The sequence below is a fragment of the Carcharodon carcharias genome, chromosome 10, assembly GCF_017639515.1.
Source record: "Carcharodon carcharias isolate sCarCar2 chromosome 10, sCarCar2.pri, whole genome shotgun sequence".
NCBI lineage: Eukaryota > Metazoa > Chordata > Chondrichthyes > Lamniformes > Lamnidae > Carcharodon > Carcharodon carcharias.
Genome location: NC_054476.1, coordinates 56452499 through 56475044, shown reverse-complemented (window position 1 = coordinate 56475044; position 22546 = coordinate 56452499). Strand labels below are relative to the sequence as shown.

At 39.3% G+C, this 22546-nt stretch overlaps 1 protein-coding gene across 2 annotated transcripts in view; it reads right to left on the bottom strand.

The window, feature by feature from the left end:
- Positions 1-407: 407 nt before the first annotated feature.
- Positions 408-22546, bottom strand: part of lsp1a (lymphocyte specific protein 1 a) — a 378182-nt gene continuing 356043 nt past the window's right edge. For both annotated transcript variants that reach the window (XM_041197226.1, XM_041197227.1), the window contains exon 14: positions 408-3746. In XM_041197226.1, the coding sequence (XP_041053160.1) occupies positions 3715-3746 (32 nt within the window). In that variant the 3' untranslated portion in view covers positions 408-3714. The remainder of the gene's footprint in view (positions 3747-22546) is intronic.

Below are 22546 nucleotides of genomic sequence, written 5' to 3'. Positions count from 1 at the left end.
TTCTTACTTCTCTGTCACAATGCCAAGGTGTCTTCACTGTACCATCCACACTGGAACAGTGAGGCCACAAGGTGTCACTCAAATATCACAAGTCAAACAGATTATTGCAAAGTCAGGTTATAAAAAAAATTCTTTCCAAACCAATTTAGACCAGACAAGTATCCAAATTGAATAATGTGAATGCACAGTTAATCATCCGCTTTTGCACATCTTTAAGAAAGATTCCAGGATATGGTCTAACAACCCTATTTACATGATGCCTTATTCACCATATACCAAGTAGGTGCTACTGGGTCCTCAGCAGAACCTGTAACTAAATTTTTAATAAGGTGACTCCATTGTGCAAATTCCATTCGGTGCAAGGTGAGACAGTTTGATTGTAAATGAGAGAGCAGACCTACAGCACATTAGGTCAAACATTACATTTAATAAAAATGTCAATAGTTATTGGAAAAAAGAAATTGGATTTACAAACAGACATCTTATTTTGTGCACGATTGTAGTAAACAACAATACAAGCTCAGTTTCATATTAAACAGAATACTGCATTGCAATTAAATGTTAAAGCAGCAAATCTCCAGATTTTAGGCAATGTTTTCTCTTGCTTTTCTTACCAAAGAAACTGGCTGGAGTATTACTGCATGGCTTCCAGTTATCCTGGAGCATCTCATGTCTAACTAGACAATTGACATTGGCAAGCTACTTAACATGTGGACATATGGCCAAATATGATCATGTCACACAGCAGTGGAGTTATACCAACATCATCAGATTGAGACTTATAGGAACAAGAGTAATCAGCTAATCATGCCTGTTCCTCCATTCAATTCAATTATAGCTGATCTGTATCACAATTCCATTTACTCAACTTTAGTCCATAGGGAGAAATTAGTTTATGTAGCACTACTTAGGCAGACTTACACTGAATTCCCAGGGGCATGATATCAATGAAAACTGCCACAAGGCAGCACTGCCTGCCTCCGTGGGATTGATGTAAGCCTGCTTAGCAACTGCACAAACTAATTTCTCCCCCACTTTTCCCCTTAGTAAACTCACCAAACAAAAAACTATACCTCAGTTTTGAATGTTTCTATTGACCAAACATCAATAACTTTTTGAAGGAGAGTTTTCCAGGTTTTCACTACCCTTGTGTGATGAAGTGTTTTCTGATGTCCTCCATGAACAGCCCAGCTCTAATATTATGATTATGCTCCCTTGTTTTGAACTTCTCCACCAGGGGGAATAATTTCTTTCCACATACCCTGTCAAATCCTTTAATCATTTTAAAGCTAATCAATTATATCATCTCTTAATCTTCTATACCCAAAATACAAGTCTGGTCCAGGCAACCTGCCCTCATAACTGAACCCCTTTAAGGCGTCCCATTCCAGTGATTCGGCACTGCACCCCTTCTAAAGCCAATAAATGATTCCTGAGGTATAGTGTCGCAACTGAATACAGTATCTAACCAGAGCTTTATACAACTGTGTATAAATCCTGCCCTTTTATATTCCTTGAAATAAAGGCCAACATTCCATTAGCCTTTTGTTTTGCATGTATCTAACTTTTAGCAATTCTGCAATTAATCTCTCAATATCCCTCTGCAACCTTCTGCGTCCATCTACCTAATTGTGCCACCCAACAGTGTCATCAGCAAACTTGGATAAATGGCTCTCGGTTCCTCTAAGTCATTAATAAATTGGCAGCTGTTTAAATTGACATAGGGTTGCAGGCTTTTCATATACTGCTAGCTCAGCATTACTCAGCAATATCATAATGAAATTTTTAAAGCTTCCAGGCAACTCATTGGACAATGCAGCCTAAAACAATTATGAAGAAAGACTGTCGATTCTTGAGCTATTCAGCCTGGAAAAGAGATAACTAAGAAGGGACTTGAAAAAGAGTCGTGTGTGTTAATAAGTGGACATGAAAAGTTAAATCTGGAGCAAAACTACAAATTAAACTATAACAAGACAAGGTAGCAGAGATTCAAGTTTTTGAAAGGCACATTTAAGACTAATATAAGTAGGTTCTTCACAGAAAGTGTAATCAACATGTGGAATAGATTTTCAGGTACAGTGGTAAAGAGAACAAAAGTCATAAGAGATACCTTGACTCTATAATGGTGGAAGCTTGGTTCTTTTTATCGTGATGAGCTGGGATAAGCTGAATGATCTTCCTCATTCATACAGGATGATCTGGTTTTCAATTTAGGCAATTTCACAACTAAATTACACAATACAGTATACATTGATACAAAGTCAAAACCATTCCCCAATGAAAACTGTAATATAACTGAGTCATAATTGGTGCCGTCTGCTATTTATTGAAACCCAGCTCATATTTACAAATGGGCAATAAAACAATGATGATTGTGAACTGAGAGAAGGACACAAGATCAAAACTATGAATCAAACCTCATAAATGGCATATGAATTTACAATTATTTTGCTTTTTGCCTGTTTTCCCATATGTACATATTATTCCATTGGCAATAGTGTAACAAATTTTTAGATGCCAGCTCCCATTTCTCAACATATTTTTCAAATTAGACCAAAACCTTTCATCAGGTAGGTACCTCTGTGGATCCTCTGGGTTGTGACAGGTACTCTAGTAAACCATTTTTATTCTTATCCTCTCAGAATCACGTCAGCTGATTGCTGTGAGTGCTTTCTTAATATTGTGCTCATTATTTATTTCTCAGTTTGCTCAGATCCAAGTTTAATTACTCCCATTTTATTCAGGAAACTACACACAGCACAGACTCGATAGGCCAAATGGACACCTTCTGTGCTGTAATGACCCTATGAAATATAGGTTCTCATGAGAACAATTTGCTCAAAGCTAGATCTAATTCATGCGGGTGAGAAAGGGTTAAAGGATAACAAATTCACTAAAACAATTATCTGAGGATTATGCAAATTGAAGAATACTCTGGGCCACTGAATTGCTTTAAAATACATATTGTTTGTCCAAGTTTTGCATGCACTGCGGAGGACTGAAGGAAGGGACTGCCTATTATGGATATTCTGATGCCAGTAAGCCAGTCGTCCTGGACAAATTGTACTAACGCAAAGCATGTAAACGAAAGTGGGTGGGTGTGAAGTATTCCAACATGCACTTAGGCAAGCGAGTGAAATGGAGGTATTCCAATGCTGCTCAAGCTTTGCATTCATTGCATTGATATACTGGCTCATGTGATGACAGATTTAAAATAGTCCTGCTGCGTAGACATTTTCAAACTTCTAAGGTCAAAAAAGACTCAACTGTTTAGTGAGCATTCTCACTAGATTAAAGCTTCTTATGGCACATGTGCTTGTTTATAGAGTCCTACTGTTCTATGGCAGAAATTGATGTACTAATTGGGTTTTCTACCCCCATCTTATAACCAGCAGGTACTTATCTGGTTACCAGTAGGAAAACAATGCTCTTGGTTTATCCAAGTGGGGAGCCTTAACTGTACTGAACTGGAATAAGAAAGATCTATTGAACTAGGGTTACTCTATCCTTGTCTTTAACATGTGTCTCTGCACAATCCTTTAGAGAATTTGTTCTATTTTTCAAATAGATATACTGGGCTAAACTACTGCAGTATCAGAGGGAAAGACATAGCAATGATGATATAAGCAAGAATAACTGGTTTATAGATAAACAAAAAATAATATAAAATTAATAAGTTTGACAGCTCTTGGTCCACATGTTGGCTCCAGTTCTTCAATATTCTTTATTATAATGTTCAACTTCAGCTGAGAATGAAAGAAAGGGAAATTAGTTATATATTGCATATTATGTTTTTGATCAATCTTTGTTATCTACTAATCAAGATGAATGACATTGGTGTTAGCTGATGGAACTTTTTTTTCTCTTCTGGCCACCCAAAGTCAGCATAAACATTCCTAAGTCATGTATAATAGGCCCAGATACAAAGTAAAGTTTCCCTTATTTTGTCCCAATGATGCATCGTAACTCCAGCCTGTAAAGATCATGACCTTCTGCACTAGTGTGCATGGCAGCTCGGGTGTTCAATTCTTTCAAACAAAAAAACTCAGAAAAAAATTAACTCATTGATGTTTATAAGATTTTGCCATACAAAAATGGCTGTAACTTTTGGCTGCATAGCAACAGTTGTTGTACCTCAAAGGAATTAATTGTACATGAGGGACTTTTGGGATGCGATGAGATCTGTTATAAATGCAAAGCTTTCTTTCTACCTTGTTAGCCAGAACCTGTGGTGTTCTGTATGGTGACAGTTTGAAAACATTTTACATGAAGCACTGATGCTGCATCATAAAACTATACAGTACACAGAGGCCACTTGGTCCATTAAGGATGCGTAAGCTCTTTGAAAGAGCTATCCAATTAATCTTACTTTCCTGCAGCCCTGCAAACATTTCCTTTAATACCCAGTAGACCTTTGAAAGTTCATATTGAATATGCTTCCACCACACTTTCAGACAGAGACTTCCTGATCATAACTTGCTGTGTTAAAAACTCTCATATCTATCCTCTTGTTCTCTTGCAAATTCTCTTAAATTTGCACCCTTTGATTATTGACTCCCTGGCAGGGGAAATTGTTTCCCCTTATTTACCCTGTAAAAACTGCTCAGAATCTTGAACACTTTGATTAAATTCCCCCGTAACCCTCTCTGCTCCAAGGAGAAAAATCATAGATTCTCTAGTTTTGCTACATAACTTAAGTCCTTTATCAGTTTTATCATCATGGTAGATCCCCCTGCACCTTGGCCAAGGCCTTAGACCATGGCTGATCTGATAATCCTCAATTCCACATTCCTGCCTTTTCCCCTAACCCTTGATTCCCTTACTGATTAAAAATCTGTCTATCTCAGCCTTGTATATACTGAATGAGCCAGATTCTACAGCCCACTGTGGAAGATTCCACAGATTAACTACCCTCTGAGAGAAGATATTCCTCCTCATCTCTGTCTCAACTGGGCGACCCATTATTCTGAGATTATACCCTTTGGTCCTAGACTCTCCCACAAGGGGAAATTACCTCTCAGCATCTTCCCTGTCAAGCCCCCTAAGAAATTTATATGTTTTAATAAGGTCGCTTTTCAATTCTTCTCAGTTTCAATGAGCACAAGCCCAACTTATCCTCATAAGAAATTCCCTCCATACCCAGGATCAACCCAATGAACCTTCTCTGGACTGCCTCCAATGCCAGTATATCTTTCCTTAGACAAGGAACCAAAACTTTCCCAGTATTCCAGGTGTGATCTAACTGGTGCCTTGTAGAGTTTTAGCAAGATTTGCCTATTTTGAAATAAAGGCCAAAATTCCATTTGCCTTCCCTAGTAACTGCTGAACTTGTATGCTAGCTTTTTGTGATTCATGTACGAGGACCCCCAAATTCCTCTGTGCTGCAGCTTTCTGCAGTCTTTCTCCGTTTAAATAATATTCAGCTCCTCTATTCTTCCTGCCAAACTGCATAATCTCACATTTTCCCACATTATATTCCATCTGCCAAGTTTTTGCCCATTCATTTAACCTGTCTTTATCCTTCTGTAGTCCCTTTGTGTCATCCTCACCACTTGCCTTCCCACCTATTTTGTGTCATCCACAAACTTGGCGACAGTACAGTCATTTCCCTCACTCAAGTCATTTATATACATTGTAAATTATTGTGGCCCCAGCTCTGATCCCTGTGGCACTCCACTACTTACAGGTTGCCATCCTGAAAATGCCCCCCTTATCCCAACTCTGTCTTCTATTAGTTAGCCAATCCTCTATCCATACTAATATACTACCCCCAACACTATGGGCTTTTATCTTATTAAGTAGCCTTATGTGTGGTACCTTATTGAATGCCTTTTGGAAATCCAAATACGTTACATCTACTGGTTCCCCTTTCTCTACCCAGCTTGTTACCTCCTCAAAGAATTCTAATAAATTTGTCAGGCCTGATTTCCCTTTCATGAAGCCATGCTGACTCTGCTCGATTATATTATGTCTTTTTTACGTCTCCTTCCCGTTTTGAATAAGAGTGTTACACTGGCAGTTTTCCAATCCTCTGGAATCTAAGGATTCTTGGAAGATTACTACCGGTGCATCCACTATTTGTATTGCTATTTTCTTCAATATCCTCGAATGAAACCCATCAGGTCCAGGGAACTTATCGGTCCTTATCCCCATTAGTTTCCCTAGTACTTTTTCTCTAGTGATAGTTATTGTATTCATTTCACCCAACTCCCCCTTTTGCCCCTTGATTATTTAGTATTTTTGGAATGCTATTAGTGTCTTCAACCATGAAGACAGATGCAAAGTATTTATTCAACTCCTTTGCCATTTCCTGGTTCCCCACTATTATTTCCTCACCCTCATTCTCTAAGGGACCTATATTGGCTTTGGCCTCTGTCTTTTTATATACTTAAAGAAGTTCTTAGTTTCCATTTTTATATTACTTACCAGTTTACCCTCAAGTTTATTTTCTCCCTCTTTATTTTTTTTGGTTTTAAAACTTTCCCGGTCCTCTGTCTTACCACATATCTTTACCACATTGTATGTTTTTTCTTTCATTTTGATACTGTTCTTAACTTCCTTGGCTGGTTCCATGGTTGGTTTATCCTCTTCCTAGAATCCTTCTTACTCACTGGGATATATCTTTGTTGTGAGTCATGAACTATTTTCTTAAATGTCTGCCATTGTTCATCAACCATCTTTTCTGCAAAACCCCTCTTCCAGTCCATTCCAGCCAACTCTGCCCTCATTCCTTTGTAATTACCTTTATTTAAGTTTAGCACAGTTGTTTCCGACCCAAGCTTCTCACTATCAAACTGAATGCTAAATTCTGCCATGTTATGGTCACTGTTTCCTAGGGGATCCTTTACTCTGAGATCACTTATTAAAGTTGCCTCATTACACATTATCAGATCCAAAATAGTCTGATTGGATCCACGACATATATTGTTCTAGGAAACTGTGCTGAATACAATATAAGGATTCTTGCTCGTGGCTACCTCTGCCAATTTGATTTTCCCAATCTACATGAAGATTAAACTCACCCATGATTAATGGACTGCCTTTTTACATGCCTTCATTATCTCTTTATTTATTTTCTGTCTTACAGTATAGCTACTGTGAGGGGACCTATAGACCACTCCCACCAGTGTTGTCTTTCCGTTCTTATTTCTTACCTCCATCCATATGGATTCTACATCTTCTGATCCAAGATCACTTCTTGCTATTGTACTTATTCCATCTCATATTAACAAGGCTACTCCACCACTCTTTCCTTCCTACCTGTCCTTTCAAAAAGTCATATACCCCTGAATATTTAGTTCCCAGCTTTGATATCCTTGTAACCATGTCTCTGTAATGGCTGTAAGATCATACCTATTAATTTCTACTTGTGTGTTAATTCATTTATTTTGCTCCGAATACTACGTGTATTTAAGTAAAGAGCCATTGATTTTGCCTTTTTACCCCTTTTGACCCTATTTGCTGTTGTTTTTCTATGTTTTTAAACTCTGTCCCTTCCTTTCACACTCTGGGTATCATTACCTAAATAGTTGCCCTGCAATGCTGCCATATCCTTTTGCTTTGTAAGTCTACATATCCCCTCTCCTGAACCCTCCCCTCTCTATTTAGTTTAAAGTCCTCTCTATAGCCCTAGTTATTCGTTTCACCAGACCTTGACATTCTTCATAAAATTAGGCATCCAAAATTGGACACAGTACTCCAGTTGAGGCCTCACCAGTGATTACTGAAATCCCATTAAGAAGCATTTCACTGCACCAATGATCAATAAGCTGCAGCTTCCCTCTACTTAAATTAGTAATATTGCAGTTTGCTGACATGCAGTCTGTGCTGTTTTTCTGGCAAGCATGGTGTAATTGTATCCGATTCTGTTTGAACTCTGGGGAGGGGGAAAGAATTGCTGACTTTGCACGCTGTTCAGAACTACTCCTCTAAATTATTATAAGGTTAGAAGTAATGATCCTTCCTGCTCACAGCTCGCCTTACATACAAGCCGACTGTGGAGAAAATTAATTCAACTGACAGTTGCCACACTCCAAAACCTGGCTCGGCATGTCAACCACCACACACACTGCAACTAGGGTGACTCCACTTAAGTTAAACAGCTGTATCATTTAAAGCCTTCTCTTCTCCAGGAGGTATTCATGCTTAGTTTCCCCTCGTATTTCTTCATACACAGATCAAGGGCTATATTAGCTAAAAGTACCATCCTCTTAAAGGATGTAGTATTTTCCATTTAAAAATATGTTGTGCCCTCCATTTAGACCATCACTTTCCTTCACTTAACATTTTCTCTTCAGCCCAGGACTTAGACTATGGTGAGACATAAATGGTCAGTCCTGCTGCAAAAACATGTCCAAATAACAGCCTTGGCTGGTTCTTGGGCCAGGAATTTTTTATCCTGCCCGTGGGTGAGACCAGAAATTCCTGGCCCAAGTGGACTATTCCACAACAGTAGTTAATCACACCTATGGTAAGTCAGTGGTAGGCTGGTGGGGCTAGATATCAGTTGCACCTCTTTCCCTTCCTTATAGAATATTATTGGATCTTGGCTGAGAACAGATTCATAACTTACACGAGGCTGCTGGATCTGAATGACTGATAGGATTAGCACCTGAATTTGTAAAGTTTCATGCTAAAAGATCTCCCTGAAGTAACTAAACTCAGAAACAAGTGAAGCACATTCTGCCCATCAAGCCTCTTCTGCCATTCAGTTAGATCATGGCTAATCAGAGAGTATTCATTCTGAAATCGGGCTCTTTTTCTAAGAAATTGAACTGAATTCGCAATAATACTTAATGTCAACGAGTTTGGTTAGAAAAATAAAACAAGCAATGGAATTGAAATTTTCATTTCATTTCATTTCAGGGAATTAAAATGCTAATGGCTGTAACACCTCTACCAGCTACCAGTTACTATGCATCACCTAGCCCAAAGCCACCACCACCTCTGGCACCAAAACCCGACAAGGACAACATCAAGTTACAAAAAATATTGAAGAGGGCTGCGAAGCGGAAGGCTGCACAAACATATTTACAGCCTGTGGATGCATCAGATAAGTCTCACCTTCATTTATCTAAACCTTTCCGCTCTAGTCTGTCTCCTGTTAGCGAAGCTAGCCCTGACCTAGAACACCGTTCTCGATCTCCACGATCCCTTCAAAATTATAAAATACCAGGATTAGCTTTGCCACTTTATAGACAAGATCCTGCAATAGTAACCCATGCACATGTCGCAAGTCCATATCCTACACATAAATCGTTCTACAAGGGCAAAATTGAGATTCTCCCTAAAATAGAGATCAGTACCCCACAGTCACCAGCTGAACCTCAGAACCAAGCTTTCAGAAAACTGCCACAGCCCATTGTTCCTGAAAAGACATTCTCCATTCCAAGTATCCAAACAGCTATCAAATCACAAGAATTGCCCAAAATCACAATACCACCACGGTTTTCTCCAAGTTTTTATACACAAAGATCATGGCCTGGCACTGAGGTCCCTATAGCAAGTGTATCCACAGTTGAATCTATTAAATTTAAAGCTCCTGTTCATGAAGCTCATATTGCTAATGGCCCCAATACTGATGTGACTAGTGCTGCAGTTCCTGTGTTTGAAACTTACAGAGTAAAGACACCTACCAATGAAGCTCATCAGGAAGCCTTTCACAACACCCCAAGAGCAAAGACTCCCACCTACGAAGCGCCAAGGACAAAGACTCCCACTTACGAAGTGCCAAGGGCAAAGACTCCCACCTACGAAGTGCCAAGGGCAAAGACTCCCACCCATGAAGCGCCAAGGGCAAAGACTCCCACTTACGAAGTGCCAAGGGCAAAGACTCCCACTTACGAAGTGCCAAGGGCAAAGACTCCCACCTACGACCCATCAGGAACAAATGCTCTTAGAAATGAAGTGTTTCAAGAAACTCTTAATAAAAAGGTTGCCAATACCTTAACTATTGAAAATGATGCTATCACAGTTGACATTGGTACTGTTAAAATAGATACTCATCATACAGAGATGACCAATACACAGAAAAACAAGGCAGAAACTGAATCCAGGCCATCTGAAACTGTTGTTGAGCCAACTAACCAAGAAGGTGCTAAGTCATTTCCTAAAACAGAACCTCAGCTGAAGTCCCTAGAGAGAGCTAAACTTCCTACAAACAAGGTCAGTGGTTGGGCTCGTCTCAAGAAGCATATGGTAGTGGAAGAAGAGCCACCAAAGTTCCCAGAGCCAGAATCAGAGCTATCAGAGTCAGAATCACAAGGGCAGAACCTAGACAAAACAGAGGATAGGATATCAGCGTCTCAAAGGGCAAAAGGATCACGAGCTAATAAGATGTGGGATGCTGTTCTATTTCAAATGTTTGCTGCTAAAGAGCAGACAAAAAGTGAACAGGAGTCAAGTCTAGACAAATCCAAACAAATCCAACAGGCATCTCCAGTGTTCAGTAGCCGTCTGCCTCTTCTGCTCTTTAGACCTCGATTTGATGCTAGGAAATTAAAAGAAGCAGCTGAAAGGCCCTTGAAGAGGATTCGTAGCTCACTGATTGAATCAGGGCTACATCGCAAAGCTATTGATGATGAAGAGCTTAAGGATTTCAATCGGACTGCAAGAGGCTGGCAAACATAACAAAAAGAAATAAGTTGAACATGCAAACTAGCAAAACAAAGTAAGCAACAGAAATCCAGTGGTACAGATCATTTGCCTTTGCACTGTCGGAGGAAAAAGAATTACACATATAGAATAGCATCTATGCTGCCAATATATAACCTTTTTATAAGTTAAATTCTTATACATATAACAAAGTGTTACTGAATGTAATAAAATGTATTCAACCAGGTTCTGCTTTTGTGAACAACATTTAGCTTGCTATAATCTATTAATCAGTATATCATGCATTAGTGGTTTGATTGGTATGAGAGTGCATTCTGATTGCCGAAAAGAAGATTGATTGAAAGACTTGCAAATTCATTGATTGAAAAACACAAGGTAAGCAATGGCATGAAGATTCAAAGATGGACATTAAAAGCAAGACATTAGTGTGAAGAACATGCCTTGGCATAAGAGGCTATTGCCAAGGATGAGCATTGGAAAAATCGACAATATGTGCCAGAAAGCACAGGGGCCTCTCAGTCCAGCATTATTATTTCTAACCCCAGCAATTGGGGATGTTTTTGTACACAAAACCCCTTTACAGCTTCAAATTTCGTTTCATGTAATATTTTCCATCTTTCCTTAAATAAATATGGGCACTAAACATTCACAGTTCAATACCAATTGAACTTCACAGTTCCATACCAACAAGATTCCATGCTTCATCCAAGAATCGAACTTTGATATGACCACATATTTTCTCAATACCAGTAAGTGTAAAGAACAGAGGGACCTTAGTGTGCATGTCCACAGCTTCCTGATCATTGCAGGACAGGTAGGTGGCTAAAGAGACACCTTTATTTCCTTTATTAGATGAGATGTAGAATATAAGAGCAGGGAGGTTACGTTAGAACTGTATAAAACAATAGTCAGGCCACAGCTAAAGTACTGCGTACAAGTCTGGCCACTGCATTACAAAAATGATGTGATCACACTAGGCAGGCTATGGAGGTGATTTATGAGGATGTTGCTAGGATTGGAGAATTTTAACTAGGAGGAAAGATTGGATAGGCTGGGGTTATTTTCCTTGGAACAGAGGTGGTTGAGGGGAGACTTATTTGAGATGTATTATATTGTAGGCCTAGATAGAGTGGATAGAAAAGTCGTGTTTCCCTTAGCACAGAGGTCAAAAACCAGGTGGCATAGATTTAAAATCATTGCTTGAAGGATTAGAGGGGAATTGAGGAAAATTGCTTTCCCCAGAGGCTTGGAGGAGATCTGAAACTCACTGCCTGAAAGAGTTGTTAAAGCAGAAACCCTCAGTTACATTTTTAAAAAGACCTGGATATGCACTGCTGTAGTCTACAAGGTATGGACCAAGAACTGGAAAGCAGGATTAGGATGGACAGCTCTTTTTTGACTGGCACCGATATGACAGGCCGAACAGCCTCCTTCTGTGCCTGTAAATTTCTAGAGTTTATGAATATTAACAACAAATTGCATTTCTATCGCACTTTTAATTCAATAAAAAATGTCACGACATTTCCCATAGGTGTCAAAATAAAATTGACACTGACCTACATAAAGGGGACATGAGAGCAGATAACCATAAGCTTGGTAAAGGGGAAAGTTTTAAGAAGCATCTTAGAGGAGGAAAGACAGATAAAGAGGTGGCGAGATTTAGGGAGAAATCGCATCTTATAGCTGGCATGCACACAATGGGCTAAATGGCCTCCTTCTGTGCTGTAGATTTCTAGGATTCTATGATTAAAAATATATTGTAATTATGCTAGAATTGTGTTAGGTTTTATGATGTAAAACTGTTCTAGTTTGCTCAAAAATTATTTTGGAGGCTGATGGTTTCATACTATGTCACATGACTCTGCATCTGCAAGCACCACAACATAAATATACTTAAAATTAACTATTTATCCAAAGATTTAAGAGATGAGACAGTTGGAAAATTCTAGGTTTCCTAATTTTGCATTAAGTGACATTTTCAAGCACTGCAGGTCAGATGAACAGCCAGCATTCCTTGCATGATTCTGACTGTTTAAATCCTCAACGCATGGAAATTCATACTGCCTCATTCCTTTTCCTTAAATTATTCCTATAGGGCAGTCCATCCAAACTTTACACATAATTAAAATTCTCCAATTCTGAAAACGTCCTTACAAATTACCTCTGTATCCTCTCTAATGCAATTGCATCCTTCCTGTAATGTGGTGATCAGAACTGTAAACAGCCAACCCTCCTGATTTGGAACTATATCGCCGCCGTTCCTTCACTGTCACTGGGTCAAAATCCTGGAACTCGCTCCCTAGCAGCACTGTGGATGTGCCTACATCACATGGACTGCAGCAATTCAAGACAGTGGCTCACCACCACCTGCTCAAGGGTAATTAGCGATGAACAATAAATTTTAAAAAAGTATTCTGGGTGTGACCTAGCTGGTGTTTGACGACAGTGCAAAATGGGTGATATTGGATTGGTTGCCTGTTATAGGGGTCTCCCCAATACTAGAGAGGGTACGGAGGTAATTTATAAGTTTGTTACCAGGGCTGGAGAATTTTAATTATGAGGGAAAATTGAATAGGCTGCCCCACAATCAATCTGATGTTCTCCATTTTACACTACCTACAAAAGTTAAAATTACCATCAGTGTCTGAATTTCTTAGACAAGTACTAATTTGAGAACTTCTTTGATAATGTTATACTGGTACATTGAAAGCATAAGGAACAGACTAAAGACAGAAATGACTGGAAATATACAAGTCTGTCAGCATCTGAAAAATAGATTAATATTTTGGATGGAGTATTTCCATCAGAAATAAGAACTATCGTTGAGCTGAATAGTCTCCAATCAAAATATTAAGCTATCTTTTCTTGTTAAGTTGCTGACTGCTCTGTTGTTTACTTCCAGTATTTACTGTTTTTTTCACCCAGATTCCCAACACTCAGTTTTTTCCTTTCACCTTTAACGTAAAATCTATCATATTTATAAGTGAGTGACTGACTAATAGAAGCCAATGGAAGCACTCTGTATTTTTTCTATTTTTTTTAAGTTATTCGGGCCATTTAGTGGAACCGGTAACTAACATTGTGACCAGAGCAATTATTACCCAATGTATAGCAACATCAGAAATTTCTTTGTGAAGATTTTCACTTTTTGGTGTTCCTGACAAAACCTTAAGCATGTTCACTTGTTAAAAAAAGAGATATTCACAACTTCATTTATAATATCCCTACCAGCAGCAAGCAGAGAAATTCTTAATCCAGTTTTTTGATTTTTTTTGTATCACCCATTTCTGTCAACCCAGTTCCTCTCCTTTTTCCCTTCTCAGGATCACTTGGCCTCAGCATTTGCTTTAGCTCATCCATTATTAGGTGAGGGACACAAATAAAAAAACAGCTATGATGATTGCTCAGTCACTGTCTAGCCCAGATTGATGATGTCTCTGTTAAGTATTGATGGGAAAGTACAGAGAGCATGTTATGGGATCCTAGAGTCTCCAAATCAAAACTGTGTTCTTAACGTTATCCAAGGAGAAAAAAATACTTTTACTTAAATATAAAATGAAGTGAATGGACATACGGCTTTAACATGCAGCCCTTTGATTTATTTGTTATTTTTCTGGTTAAATTTGCAGTGGAATAAATGGTTACATGAATTTCAATATCAAATCCTTGCTTCCCTTACTGAGGTATAGTTAATGACCTGATAAAATATCATGCTTTATATTGCATGATAAACATTGAATTTTATTTCCACTTGCTTTGGTCCAACACTCTCTCTTGCAAACACACTTTGTTCTAGGGGCACAACATTGGAGTTCATTAGTTTTTCCTTTCCCCTACAATCTTGATGCATTTAAAGTTGAGCTTGATAATTACTGCTGCTGAGTCATCTCATTTTTTTTTCTTTTTCAATCAGGCATTTCAAATAGAAGGAAATGTGATTTTTGGATAAGAAACATATCCAGCTCTCAGCATTCAATTTATCTGTAAGGAACAAAACATCGTATTAAGCACCACCAGGTCAAGTATTATGGGTCAACGGCAGCAGACAGCATTCTTTATATAATCCCAAATGTGTGTTCAGATCTTCAGTACATGAAATTGCTATGGACTCACTCCATTGGCTTCCCCTTCCTTACACTGGGCTACATCTCAAATATCACTGAACGGTTGGTCCAACCTAGCAATGGTCAAAGTTTCATTGCAGAGAAACGCTGTTAATATCATCTATCCCACTATATATTCCACTGAAACAGGATAGCTTAATGCATTTTCTTCCATAGTGTTATAAAATAGCCATGGAAGGCAATGAGTAATATTATAAACTGGAACTGTTTCTAGAAACTGGAGACCAATAGAAACCATCTGCTACCATTCAGTAACCATGTTTTTTTAATGAATATATTATTCATGCCCCATTCCCCAAAAACACAACCTGCTCCCATCCTGACACTCATACCTCTACCAATTCTGCTCATTAACATTCCACTAGGAAATGTGAAACAACAGCCTGGCTTCCTCAGCATGGTATAATTGAGACTGATAACTCATTAAATAGGAACAAAGTAGTTTGCAGCTTAGAAGGAGGTCATTTGGCTCATTGTGTCCGGTCTTTACTGGAGCTGCTTAAAATTAATTCTGCTGTTCCAATCTCTCCCATGATCTTACCTATTTGAAGCAAAGATATATCCAATGTTTTTTTGAAAGCTGCAATGGTCTCTGCATCAACTGTAGGGGAATTATGAAAACTAACTAGGTGACCTACCATGCAGTGATACAGCAGAGTTGTGTTCACAGGAAATTCCTCTACCTGTTACGTATTTAACGGAGGGTCATTTCATTTAAAGTAAATGGTTCATGATTATTAAAATAGCTGGCAAAAGAATTTCATAGTATAACAGCATAAACATGTAATTATGTTACTGTAATTAACATACAGTAATTAGAATAGGACTAGCGATAATTCATTCATGGGTTGTTTTAAAAAATTAAACTTGAATCTTTTAGGCTTTGGATAAGCTCCATCTATCAGATATCCCATAACAGGTTACCTAAAAGAATTGCCATAGGTTTTGAGATTCATTTATAGTTCATAGTACTTAAAATAGATCTCTCATCAAATTCCATATTTCAGCTGCATGATGGTACTGGACTGTTGTATATGATTTGCTACCATTTAATATAGTCAATTCTAAAGAAGGAAACAGCAGACCCCTTGCTCTGACTTGGAAACTCAGAATGAATGCAACAGATGCTTGACTTGCATACAAATAGCTGTCCATTACTGCAATTGGGTTTTGAGCATAGCGGTAACTGTGGTGCTGACTTTAATTTGTGGGCCATTAATTATTAGCACCCTTTGCTTTTTGCTGGCTGATTGGTAGTTTTGTGGGCTTTAGAAAAAATATTTATCCGAGAATCCAAGGCTAGATTTGAACTCGGGTCACAGAGGTGAAGTGTCAATGTCTACCCCATTGTGCCAACTTATTATAAAGCTACTCTATCCGCACAACAGACATTTTATTTAATGTACATTGTTAATGAGCATTATTCTGGGTACCTGGTAACAAAAATCCAGAAGAAAGAGGATGTGAAGAGGGGAACCCACTGAGCTGCCAGCAGCAGTATTTTGGTGGTGCCTGCAGAGGACATAATTTCATCTTCAAATAGACTTTTACCTGGTTCAGGTGGGAATGCTGGTTGGCCACTACAGGCTTGCTCAAAAATTGCACTGACTGAGCATCAGTTTTCCAAGGGGCGGGTGATTTAAAAAAATAATAATTCAGCTGCTAACTGCCTCATTTTCCAATGCCAATGGAGCAAGGTGAAATTGAGAATCACCTCTGGCGTGTGTTCTTTTTACTTGACCCCATGAAAATGCCGGATAGCTGTTACAATTTTTTTTTCAGAGTTGGACTGATTCACCTAATTAGATTCCAGTCTGTAACTTAGTCTCAGGGATCCTTATATCATGATCCATACAAACCACTTAATTAGGTTACAGCCTTGTAAATCACACCCAAGGATCCACTAATCTATACTTATCGATCATTGTAATCTCTTGATTACAGATTCCCAGTGTGAAACTCAATTTCAGGAGTTCATTATTTTACATATAAATCATTTGAACACCCTCTATTAATATACAGCCAATAATTTGCTCAAGTTAGAATTTTATATACTGGTAAAATAAGAGAATGCACCTCAAGACAAGTACTAGGGCAGGTGCATGGTGAAACTGTCAATGATGGTTGCAGGGAGCACAGAAAGTCTTGAAAGAGTTACATCTATATTGCAGTTTACACAACCTCAGGACATCCAAAGAACTTTACAGCCAATGAAGTGTAACTGAGGAAATTATATGAGCATGTGAAGGCCCATCTTTCAGACTGCCTAGAGCCTAACACCTACACAAGAAACGCTAGTCAAGGAGTCAACTTGCATTTCACAGTACCACAGTATCTTTACAATGCAGAAGGAGGCCATTCAACCCATTGAGTCTGCACTGGCTCTCTGAAAGCGCATTCCACCTCATCCCACTCCCATGCCTTATCCCTGTAATCTTGCACGTTCTCTCTTTCCAGGCAGGAATCCAATTCCCTTTTGAACACCTTGATTGAAACTGCCTCCACCACTCTTTCAGGGAGTTTGTTCCAGACTCCAACCACCCTCTAGGTGAAAAAACAATTCCTCACATCACATTTACTCCTTATTTTGAGTCTGTCCCCTCTAGTTCTTGATATTCTGAGTGGGAACAGTTTCTCACTGTTTACCCTGTTCATACCCATCAGGACCTTGAATACCTCTATCAAGTCTCCTCTTAGCCTTCTTTTCTCCAGGGAAAACAGTCCCAACCTCTCCAATCTATCCTCACAGCCACAGTTCTTTATCCCTGGAATCATTCTTGTGAATCTCCTCCATACTTTCTCCAATGCTTCACATCCTTCCTCAAGTATGGCATCCAGAACTGGATGCAGTACTCCAGATGAGACCTAACTAGTGTCTTATACAAGTTCAACATGACCCCCTTACTCTTGTACTCAATACCCCTATTAATAAAACCTAAGACACTTCATGTTTTATTAATTGCTCTCTCAACATGCCCTGACATCTTCAATGACTTATGTATGTATACACCAAGATTCCTCTGTTCCTGCACCCCTTTAGAGGCTCTCCCTTTATTATATACTGTCTCACCATATCTTTCCTGCCAAAACGAATCACCTCACACTTCTCTGCATTGAACTTCATCTGCCACTTGTCTGCCCAATCCACCAACATGTCTATGTCCTTTTCAAGTTCATGACTATCCCCATCACAGTTAACATTTCCAATCGTCATATCATCTGCAAATTTTGATCTCCTGTGTGCATGGTCCAGAGTCTGGGAGATGTAAACCATCTAAAACTTCTCCATTACCATTTTACATTACACAAAAGCATCAAAACTGTTTTAAATTGGGAGCTTGGCTTCAATGTGAATTAGAAATATATTTTCCCTGGAGGAGGGCCCATGGTTGTGGTGCAACTAATTGCATGGGCAGCGTATTTGCATGTTAAAACTGTTGTGATCACTCTCAGGTAACTATTATTTATATTGTCTCCAGGACAAACTTTCCTAGGTAATTCTTTACTCATGAATTGTTTTATTTTTGTCACAATGTGGAAATTATTTTCTGTAATTTTACTATGCTAACTTCTGAAAGAGTGTATGCCAAAGGTTAATAAGAGGTATCTTGAGTCTGTCAATGGTTTTGTCCTAGCATGCGCACAAAATTGGCTTAAAGCTAACTTCAGACCAACAAAATAGCTCTGCACAAGTGCATAATATTTTTAAAAGTTTTTTTTATTCATTCACGGGAGTGGGTTTCGCTGGCTTGGCCAGCATTTATTGCCCATCCCTAGTTGCCCTTGAGAAGGCGGTGGTGAGCTGCCTTCTTGAACCACTGCAGTCCAGGTGGTGTAGGTACACCCACAGTGCTATTAGGTAGGGAGTTCCAGGATTTTGACCCAGTGACAGTGAAGGAACAGCAATAATAAGGATGGTGAGTGACTTGGAGGGGAACTTTCAGGTGGTGGTGTTCTCATCTATCAGCTTCTAGACTTCTTGATGGTAGTGGTCATGGGTCTGGAAGGTGCTGTCTAAAGTTGCTTGGTGAATTCCTGCAGTGCATCTTGTAGATGGTACACACTGCTGCTGCGCATCAGTGGTGGAGGGAGTGAATGTTTGTAGATGTTGTGCTAATCAAGGGGCTGCTTTGTCCTGGATGGTGTCAAGTTTCTTGAGTGTTGTGAGAGCTGCATTCATCCAGGCATGTGGGGAGTATTCCATCACACGACTGACTTGTTCCTTGTAGATGGTAGACAGGCTTTAGGGAGTCAGGTGTTGAATTACTTGTCGCTCGATTCCTAGCCTCTGACCTACTCTTGTAGCCACAGTATTTATATGGCTACTCCAGTTCAGTTTCTGGTCAATGGTAACCCCCAGGAATTTGATAACAGGGGATTCAGTGATGGTAATGCCGTTGGAGATCAAGGGGCAATGGTTAGATTCTCTCTTGTTGGAGATTGTCATTGCTTGGCAGTTGTGTGGTGTGAATGTTACTTGCCACTTGTCAGCCCAAGCCTGGATATTGTGCAGGTCTTGATACATTTGAACATGGACTGCTTCAGTTTCTGAGGAATCGCAAATGGTGCTGAACATTGTGCAATCATCAGCGAACATCCCCACTTCTGACCTTATGATGGAAGGAAGGTCATTGATGAAGCAGCTGAAGATGGTTGGGCTGAGGACACTACCCTGAGGGACTCCTGCAGTGATGTCCTGGAGCTGAGATGACTCACCTTCAACAACCACAACCATCTTCCTTTGTGCTAGCAACATCTGAAAACTGCAAAAAGGAGAAAGAAACTCTCCCAAGAGATATTCTCTGATTATTTGCCAACAAAAGTGTAGATCTTGCTAGTCATTTAAACAATTGGCACCATAATAGTAGATTATCTGATTGTTCATGGCTATCATTTTGATGGGCTGTTTTTTGAGAATTGGTATTGCTGGAACAGAAATCATGGTCTGGTTGATGGGACAATTGAAGTGTTACTTTGGCTCTCTAAACAAAGTCATCATGGTTTTTGGACATGAGATTTGAAGTTGCTGCACCATGTAAACCCCTCCCATTGTTACTTGAAGACATCCCCCCCGTATGTCAAAACGGCCTGCAAAATAGAAATAGGGGGGAATTTTCTTCCCGTTAGGTGGACCAATCAGGAGCGGGGAGCTGATCGTCGGCTGCGTGCTGCCATTTTATGGGCCAATTAAGGCCCCCCCCCACCAAGTGTGACGCGCACCCAGAAGTGCTCAGTGCTACCTGTGTGGGTGGAGGGAGGAGGGAGAATTGCATGCGCGTGAAAGAGCGCAGAAATCTCGGAGGCATGGAGTTGCCTCAGGGAGATTCATTTAATAATAAAAACATTGGAAAAAATAGAAAATAAAATTACTCAGACTTGTCCCCTCGTATAACATTGTCATATGAGCTGGGACATGTTGATGAATTTTCATAAAACTTTTTATTTAATTAATAAACACCCATGGATGAGGTTTCATGAAAAATGTGAAGGCCGCCTAGGTTCTTCGCCTGCCCACCAACTTTAAGGATGGATGGGCAGCCCTGACAATAACTTTAATTAGTTAATTACTGGCCTTATCAGGCCTTTGACAGTTCAGAGGGTGTGCAGCAGATTCTGGTGCACGCCCACTGAACTGAAGGTCAGAATGATGCGTGGTGACGATGGCACACACGCCCAACGTCACCGCATGTCATTTTACACATCGGCGGATTCTGTCCATAGTTACGAAGAAGCTAGTTTTCCAATAACAAACTTGATCTACATTTGTTAAAGAAATAAGACTATAAGTATGATGCATTGTTAAGCAGATCTATTACAAGATATTCTGAAGTATTTTTTTCTGTGGTTCCCAGTGGTGAAATTGGGCGAAAATGTTAAAGCGTTCAGGTTACTCATTAATAAGACAGAAATTTTAAAACACCCTTATTCGGGAGAACTAGTAGGCTAATTGAACACTTGTTGCTTGGGATTGGACTATCGAGTATCTCAGAGTGATGTCATCACACATAGGTTCAATGACTATGCAGAATGACAAATATATAAAGAGAACTTGTCTACAATGTTGTAAAGGACTATTTTATTTTTCTGGTGTGAAATACACAGTTTAGTTGAGTTTTTATTCTCGTTATTAAAATTATAAACAAAATGAACAAAAATCTGCTCAGTTTTTTTCATTTGTAAATATAACACATATAAAACTTTATTTAAAACTATCCAGATGAGAGTTAGGACTCAGCACTCTTATTAATTCTGCTCCTCAGACAAAATGAGAACTTCAAACTGCGTGGGACTCAGTTCCTAGGTGGAACTGAACTTTGACAGAATTTGACAATCAGATGCAAGAAAGGTACAACAGTGTTAGCTCCACAGGATCCATTATCCTAACAAGCCAAACATAGCAGGTCTTCATGACCTTTTCCAATGTTTTCCTTATGCTTCTGTAAAGTGCTTTGGAGCACTTTTCTACATTTTAGGTGCTATTTCTAATGCAAGTTGTTGTACTTACTCAAATTAAAATGCCTCTCCCTCCTCCCCCTAACCAATCTATGGTCTTGATGAAAAATACTGACAGTTACTACAATGAAAACAGGAAAGTTATAGCAGGACACCAAAACAAGCACACAAAAGGACCTTTTAGCCCATTTCTAAATGCAGGCATTTTTTTCTTTTCACGGCCAGGACCATGAAAACTTGAAATGGCCCTAAGCAGGTTATACTGCATTGTGAGAATTCTATTTTTGTATTTGGTAATGTCAGGGAATTCAGTGCTGCGCAATAGTCACTCGACCTTCAGATTGAGACTTAAGGGCAGAAAATCTGGCATTTCATGATTTTGTACATTCTGTGAGCATTGTTTTTTATACTTTTTCATGGGATGTGAGATTTGCAACCCAACATTTATTACCCACCCCTAATTGCTCTTGAGAGCACTTAAGAGTCAGCCACATTGTTGTGGACCTGGAGTCTCATGTTGGCCTGACCAGGTAAGGATGGCAGATTTCTTTCCCCAATGGATGTTGGTGATCCAGAATCAACGATAGTTTTATGGTCACCATTACTGAAACTAGCTTTCAATTCCAGGTATAATTAACTGAACTTAAATTCCACCTGTTGCCGGGTGGGATCTGAACACTTAACTCCACAGCATTAACCTGGGCCTCTGGGTTACATCCAGTAACATTACCACAATGACACTATCTCTCCCAATTAAGTCATTTAAGGGAGATGACCAAATGCATGATTGACAAGATTAAGTTTGCAAGAGACTTATGAAAGTGGGGAGAGATATGAAGAGGACTGAAGGTACATTGAATCCAATCTACACTAGCGAGATATTTCCATTTCTCCCACTAGCCTTTCATGTAGAATTTTTATAGCCCAGGGAGAGGAAACTTTCAGTTTGGATTTATTTATGTCAAGACCCCAGAGTGGTAGTGGGGCATTGAATCAGCTCATTGTCCTGTTTTACAAAGTCATGGCACACAATTCTAAGCATAGCACAAATACATTTACACATCAATTTTCTGATTCTGCACATTCAAGGCTATGTTCGCATCATGGAGTAAGGACACTGGGCTGGTCACGTGGAGGGCTACCTTGATTGAATCTTCCCAGACTGGACACTCGCCTTCATTAGTTCAGGCTCTCCACACATGGAATACATGCAGGAAAGCAGACCTACAAGCTGTAAGTTGAAAAGTTGGTGAACCAGCTCGCATGCTCGCTCTGGTGAATTGTTCATTCTCATCCAATTCATGAAGGGAATATTCTAAAAGATCAAACCCCCTCTCCACATCAACTTAGTTATC